The following is an 8,196-nucleotide window of genomic DNA, read 5'->3' as shown; positions in this document are numbered from 1 at the left end:
GACCATGAAGAGCTTTATAGGTGAGGAGGAGAATTTTAAATTCTATTCTAAATTTAACAGGGAGCCAATGCAAAGAAGCTAGAGCTAATAAATCAAGTCAGAAGTTGGCTCATTTCTCCTTAAGACTCAATGTTATGACTTCTTTTTTGCAGCCTATGAAGCTGCCACCTGCTGGCCATTAGAGAGAATGCAGGTTAAAGACACTTCTGCATTGGCTTCACTTCACAGACCCAGGAGCTCTGTCCATTATATTTACTGTTAATGAAGCTGAATGAACAGAAAAAAACTGTCCTCTCATTTGTTTTGCCGTGGTCTTAAAATGCCAATAATGTAGTTTATTGCAAGGATTTCTGAGACAATATATCATCCAACGAAAGTAGTTTGTAACAGGCCTAAGGTTCAGTTTAGTTTAGTTTAGTTTTGGTAAATACAGGATTTATTTAAAAAATAATTTTCCAAGATTTGACATTTTTTGATTATTTTCTGCTTTTTTTCTCTCATGAACTTGTTTGAACAAAGTTTGCTATCACTGTAAGAATGTTGGTGTCCAGATGTTGATAAAATATCTAACATTTTCTACTACAAACAAATTCTAGTTTAATGGAAAATTGTACATTGCTCAGACTACACTGATGATAACATACTCTACACTATGACCTTGAATTGGCAGAGACCCAGCTGATAGTAGCTGATGGTAACTTTGGTAGCATTCAAAGTTTTATTTGAACTGCATTTATTGGCAACTGTTTTGTCTCGAAAAGGTCAATGATACAAAAGTAAGGAATAAAAACAACAAAAGAGGGTTCAGTAAAGTGCAGTGAATATCCATCTTGACTAAAGCAAAATACACAATGTCCTGTCAAATATACACATTGTTTAGAACTATGTACAAAGGGTATACTCTGTACGAGTTTAGGTTTTTTGAGTGGAAGCACCCAGCAGTGTGTCACCTTCAAACAAACGCCCACGGATGCTAAATCTTCAAAAGGAATTAAATATGTGAATGAACTTCTGTGGCCCAGTGAAGATCAGAAGATTAATGGGAGAAAATTGGAGAGAGACATTCAACTCTATCTATGCAGATCCGACAAACTATTACTGTAATGTTCAAAACATGGCCACACATTATATACTGAAGCCCCAAAATGATATTGCTTTGATGCTAAATATAACTAATTTATTTTATTTGATGATTAAAGTCACAATCATTGAGAAAAGAAATCCTAATAACTTTTTTCCCTTGCCTTTAAAGGGACAGTAAACCCCACAATTAAAAATACATATTGTTCCAGTATAATGGAACCAGATCACACTCGGCTTTTGGTGCTCAAAGCGCCCCAACAACACATTTTGAAAAACTTGAGAGGCTCCTACTCCTGACAGCACAGGATGTAACCATTAGGTACCATACCGAGCGCCGCTGAGATAGCTAAAGTTCAGCTACAGTTGGTGGGTGTAGTTTGATGAAACTGCTCACAACAAGGTCTGTGGATTATCTTGACAGATATCTTAATGGCTGATATCTCACACCAAAACAATCTAGATGGATAAATAACACTACAGGGAAGAGGAAAGATATGTATTTTTGATTGAACTGTCCCTTTAAACACTTTAGCACTAACAATGACACGCATACAAATGCAGACATGATTCGAGTAACGACAGAAGGACAGTGACTGATGGTGATGATGATGATGAACATAAAGAAGATGATGACAACAGCAGCCACATCGATGATAAACTTACATATTCCCATTTTTAATGAGCTACAGTATTTTGGCTTTCCTTTAAAAAAAATGAAATGTATTAATTAGGATAGATATTGTACCTTTTGTTAACATAAAACTAGTGTTGGATGCATTCAGCACATTACTACTATGAATTCTGAGGATTTTTGTGCTGATGAACATCCATAATGAAGAAAACCCAATGTTCCAGAAGAAAGCAGTAAAAGAATAAATGAAAAGGTTATCTGGTGAGAGAAATGCCGGGATGCGCTGACGATTATTACGAGGACACAGTGATGTCTCAGGCTTCAGTGCACATGAAGTGGGCTATAAAGGAACACACACACACACACACACACACACACTTTACCTGAGAGGACATTGTATTGACTTACTTTCATTCTCCAGTGGCAAAAAACCCTGACTTTAAGCACAGCTGTACACATGCATTGGACGTGTAAGCTCACATGTGACGATGAACAATTTTGTTAGGACAGTAAATGACTGACAACCACACACACACACCCACACACAGAGCTAATAAGTAACAAATCACATACTTCCTTCCTCCTTCCTCGATGAAAGAATAAAGAAATTAATTTGTTTTCCAGTGAAAGGTGCTAATGTGCCTAATATTTGTGCTATACCTTCTTAAATTTTGATGTTATAGCACTAGTACTGGTTGTGCTGGAACTCTAATGATCCTACAATCCTGGCTGTTTTGATTCAGTCCCACATACTGATGGTGTCGTGGTGCTGTTAATACTTAGTAGAGCAAAGGCCCAGTTTTATTGTCAGAAATGGAATATAACTATTCATAGGTATGTTTTCATTAGTGTATAATCACCTCAATATAATAATCATTTATGTTTTCATTACCTTAGAATAAGCCATTTTTATCTATGCCATGTTGAACTTCCATATTTCTACAGTAGCCCAAACACAGCAGTTGGACAAACAAAGCACTGACTCTAGATAGGACCTTTCTCTTATTTTGCACATTTCGTGGTCACTGTAGAGTCTCCTTCACATCTGGAAGGGGGGTGAAGTTTCAATCTGCAATACACTGCAAGATGCCACTAAATCCTACACACTGGACCTTTTAAGAAACATTTGCTAATAACTGCAGTGCCCAGCTGTTTTAGGAAATTAGGGAATTTGTTGACAATAAGAAAAACATAGAACAAAGCTATCCTCATCCTTTGATTAAATTTGGGTTTTGGAGTGGGTGTTTTTTTGTGTTGCATTGATTTTTAATAACCTTGCAACCGCATTCATGTGTGCATAGTCCTCTAAGCTAAACCGAGAGAGGAGTATAGAGAGGAGACTAGAGCTTCATTAATCTCTCTGAATTCTATCCTCATACTGACTTCATAGCTCTAGCGGCGCACTGCCCTAAAGCAGTGGGTGTCCTTCAGCTGTAACCAAAAGATATTTATAAGTTTTTACACCATAGTTTACCAAAATGTGAGGTGGGTGACCCTGCCTGAAGAGCAGTCATCCTAAAGTAATGTTATTAGTCTGGGTGTCAGTGGACTGTGTAAGTGTCCCAAAGTGTCTAAAAGCTGTTCCAGCAGCTTCTCTACTTGGGCGAGAATTAAATTTAAGGGAGGTGTGCTGTACGGCCAGGAAAGCACATTATAAGAAAGATAGTTCCAGTCAGTGCTCATACTGGGATTTTTTTTGTGGGTTTTAGAATGATCATTTTGTTGTCTTACTGGTGTTTTGTTCACTAGAAAATAAAAGATTTATTCACATTGGGATTATTTCAGTAGTGTGTTGCTGCCATTTTGTGAAAGCAGTAATCCACTTGAGGCAATGCTTACAGTGGTTTTAAACAGCTAAGTCCTTTTAAGCCCTGCACTCTTTTAACTTGTTGGGTCTTATAGGATGTCCTGTAAAGCTTCCTGCTGTGCAAAAGCATTATAGGATTTTCCTGAGTGCCATTCTAGATGAAAAGCCAATCAAATATAACGTATATATGTAATTCAATTTTATCAACCTTACCTCTGTCTTCAGCACTGATGCATGCAGTGGTGTTTGGTAACGTGACGGCGATCATCCAGAGGATGTACTCACGCCGCTCGCTCTACCACACACGCACCAAGGACCTAAAGGACTTCATCAGGGTCCACCGGCTGCCCAAGGCGTTGGAGCAGCGCATGCTGGAGTGTTTCCAGACCACGTGGTCGGTCAACAACGGGATAGACGTTAACGAGGTGAGGAGAGAGCGGACATACATTCACTTTAACACAAAAGCATATGAGTGTGTCAGTGTTGGGGATGGATAATATACAATATTCTTGTGTATCGTGATCAAAAACACTTTTTTCAACAGTTTTTTGTGGTGAATTTTTTTTGGGGGGGATAGTCATGATAGTGAAGTGGCTTTAAAAAGCTGTCTGTGTCGCTAACGTGCAGTCGTATATTGTTTTTTTCTGATTTAATTTGAACTGCCACAAGGCAAAAAAAGTTAAACTGGATGTGTTGTTTATAAACAAAATTCCAGTATGTTTTAGTGCCATTTTAAGAGTTTTAAGCACATTTTAATTATTATTGTAAATCTTGATTTTGGCCAAGATAACTGTGATACTGACTTCATCACCACCTTAACTTAATGCATTAACATTAGCACATGTGGATCTAATCATTGATAATTATGGCTTGTTCCAGCTGTCAATGCAATGCAGCAATTTATAATGTTATTAGCAACACCAGTGTTCAACAGGTTTAAAATGAAAGGTTTACGATCATTCTGCTCCACATTTTTCCTTCAGTCACATGTTTGAGAATTACTGCTTTCAGGTAAAGATGCTGGAGTGTATTTAGTGCTGTAGTGCTGTTTAGTTCAGTGGCTATCAACCTTTTTGGTATGATCAGATTTAGTTATTCCTTAACAGTACTGCAGATTGGCAGATTAACTGTAAGGAGTGTGAAACCTATAAACAAAATAGTCATTCTTATACATTCTGTCATTCCTTCTAATCAATGAAATAATTATGAAGTTAAAATATAACAAGTCTTTCTGCGGAACCGTGGAACCCCCCAAAGGACTCCTGGAGGTCCCTGAACCCCAGGTTGAGAACCACTGGTTTAGCTGAAGCAGCCATTGCAAATCTTAGTAAAGAACAGTTGTTAAGTGTGAACCCTCTCTCGCTTTAAAGCTCCTGAAGGACTTCCCAGACGAGCTGAGGGCCGACATCGCCATGCACCTGAACAAGGAGCTGCTCCAGCTCCCCCTGTTCGAGTCGGCCAGTAGGGGCTGCCTGCGCTCCCTGTCCCTCATTATTAAGACCTCCTTCTGCGCTCCGGGCGAGTTCCTCATCCGGCAGGGAGACGCCCTGCAGGCCATCTACTTCGTCTGCTCGGGCTCCATGGAGGTCCTGAAAGACAACACTGTGCTGGCCATACTTGGTAAGTCAGAGGAACAGGATGATGGGTTCAGATAGAAAAGTTCATGCTTGTGTTCATGTGGTGGATCCCTGAACATTGTATTTCATATTCTTATACTGAAATCACTCCAACAACATAATTACTTCTACTTGTGTTTTTCCTTCAGTTTTTCCAAACTACCACAAGGAATAACATCATTTTCTCTGAGTATTTTCAAATTAATAAATAGACGAGAACAAAAACTCACTATGTAATGGCTTTGGTGAAAATGTGGAGCTTTTATAGAGTTTGAGATTGGATTTGTTGAGTGCCGGATTGCAAAATTACATGCTGGTTACCTAATTAGACTAAAAAGCAACAAGTGAGTTCTATTATTTGAAGAGATTTTTGTGTAAACTTGTGATACCGAATTGGATGAAAATGACACAGTACCCCCATGGCTTTGATTGCCATTTATTTGTCAAACTGAGACTTAATGAGAGGATGTGGGACGATGGTGATGTGCAGGACACTGTGCTGCATAGTTAATGAACACTCCAGTAAGAAACAGGCCAATATCTGTCTGTTTGATATCAAATGCTGTTAATGAAGTACGGACAGGGAAAAAGAAGAGAAAGATCATCTCTCAGTTCAGTGATTACAGATATAATAATTTCACAGTACTGGGTTTGGTTTCATCCTGAAGTCCAGACCCTGCAGAGCAACTTGATCTGGATTATGAATGGAAATTAGGTTGATGAGGAAGACAAAGGAAAGGAGGAGGAATGAGAGGACAGAAAGATAGGTGTGTGTGCGTGTGTCTGTGTTTGTGTCTGTCTGTGTGTGTGTGTGTGTGTGTGTGTGTGTGTGTGTGTAGGGAGGGCAGGGCTGAGAGGGAGCTGATAAAGAGCTGTTGTTTTGCTCCGCTGCTTTAAAGAGTTATCACCGTGCTTGACACACACACAAAGTCACGGCTTCCCACAGTGTTTGAGCCTGTGAGCTATACAAAGTCATCCTTCGAATCCGGTGTGAATAGAGATGTAGGAGGTCTTGCTATCAGACCTCACATATGGCAGAGTATAGACAGTGAAAAAGAGATGAACGAATGAATGAGGATGTTTGTAGGCAGTGGGACATCCCTGTCCATTGTTTGCTGCAGATAGTATGGATACATGACAACCAGACAAGGCTGGAAAGCTCATCATGCTCTCCGTGCTTTCACTCCTCAGGCATCATACAGCTACATTCTGCAGGGACAGCCTACACAATCTCTGCTGTAGTTTACACTGGGATATCTGTGGCAAATTGATGCTCCCTAAATCCCAACCCTTTCCACGGAATCTCGGTCAGCTTTCTCCTTTCCTGTACTTAGATATGCTATGTGCTAGGCTAATCTATGTTGACTACATTTTGTAGATGGTTAAAAGATGTTGCTGGGGGAATGTAAATGTGACATACCATGTATAGAGTACATGATGATGTTAGCCATATCAGGCTAACATCAGCCAACACTTTTAAAAGTTTTATGTTCAAAAATCACATTTGAACATAAAAATTATACTATAGGATAGGACATTTTCCTTTATCACACTGCATATGCACATATCCTTGCATATAAATCTGGCTATGTTATGGGTGGTGGCATTGTTCCGAGCCTCTGGTAATGGGCCAGAGGCTATCCTAAAAAACATCTTTAAAATGTACCAAAATAATGTCTTCTGGAAAGCAATGAGCTTTTCTTGGAAAAGGCCTGAATGTGTAATAAAATTGATCAGTGTTGTAATATGAGCTGTCACACGAGCTGGAAGCTTTTTTTTGTCAGATGTCTGGCAGCTAGCAGCTGTAATTAGTAGTACTGGGTGAAGAGATGTTTTGTGGGCGGCTTACAGTTATGTTTTTAGTAACTAGGAACATGCCAGTATGAAATCTTAGTAGTATGATTATGATTAAATACAATACCTTAGTCATTACTAAATTAAGAGACACTATTAAAACAAGCTTAAAGGTCCAGTGTGTAACATTTGGAATATAATATTCATAGGTATGTTTTCATGTGTATAATCACCCGAAAATAAGAATTGTTGTGTTTTTGTTACCTTAGAATGAGCTGTTTTTATCTACAAACGCAGCGAATTGCCTTTTATAGAGTCCGCTACGTTGAACCGCCATGCTTCTACAGTAGCGCAGAACGGACAAAACAAACACTAGCTCTAGATAAGGCCTTTTGTGTTTTTCTGGCATTCCACAGCCACTTAAGTGTCTTCTTCGTGCTTGGAAAAAAACATTAGAATATACATTTTCTAAAAAACTAATTTGATGAAAATTTGTGTGTGAGGGAATCTCTTTATAATGTCAGTAAACAAAATATAAACTACAACCATTCGTATTCTTATAACACAGATCTTTTTGTTCATGTATTCCCAGCTATCTTTCATCATCATCGATATTATTTTTTTATCTCTCTTCCTGGTTGCAGAATGACCATATTTTGGACACGCAGAAATAGCAGTTATGTCTGAAGGAGTGTACACTACACAGATTAATAAAAAGTGTACAGTATCTGCCTAGCTTAACACATTTAACACCCACAAACATCTTTGTCTAAGTGGTGAAAAATGTCTTGTGTGAGTGTGCAGCTTGTCAGTTGGAATACATGGCAATGGTGGCACACAGAGGGTAAGCTGCAGGTTGCCTCACACTGAGATTGAGTTTTGATTTCTGGCGTGTGTGTGTGCACGCACTGGCATTTGTAAAATGGTGTGATCATATGTCCTCACTCACATCGTTCTCTGGAGATGTGAAGGTGGAGTTGTGTGAGTTCCAGTGAAGCCTAATATTAAACAGAACTGATTTGCAGACAGTGTGTGGGTGGAAAAAAACAGAGTCATGCTCTGCACGGCCGCTTTTACCACAGCCACAAATATCACAAATACCAGTATCACATTTTATGTAATTTCTATACCATAAAGCACTGGTTCCCAACCATTTTCCTTAAGGGACCCCTTCTCTATCATTGAGTAAGCTGAATTGACAAAAAAGTGAAATATTTTATAGGTATAAATCTATTATATTCAATACATAACAATAACAGTAGAGA

General features: G+C 38.8%; 1 protein-coding gene across 1 annotated transcript in view; it reads left to right on the top strand.

Annotated features, from left to right (window-relative positions):
• Positions 1 to 8,196, top strand: part of kcnh3 (potassium voltage-gated channel, subfamily H (eag-related), member 3) — a 130,630-nt gene that overhangs the window by 108,464 nt on the left and 13,970 nt on the right. Inside the window, 4 exon segments of the mRNA XM_035676417.1 lie at positions 2,458 to 2,477; positions 3,200 to 3,246; positions 3,631 to 3,946; positions 4,892 to 5,141. Coding sequence (XP_035532310.1) covers positions 2,458 to 2,477; positions 3,200 to 3,246; positions 3,631 to 3,946; positions 4,892 to 5,141 — 633 coding nt within the window.

This window comes from Morone saxatilis, unplaced genomic scaffold, assembly GCF_004916995.1.
Source record: "Morone saxatilis isolate NCDOM2014 unplaced genomic scaffold, NCSU_SB_2.0 Contig5, whole genome shotgun sequence".
NCBI classification, from domain to species: domain Eukaryota; kingdom Metazoa; phylum Chordata; class Actinopteri; family Moronidae; genus Morone; species Morone saxatilis.
This window is presented reverse-complemented; position numbering and strand designations above follow the sequence as displayed.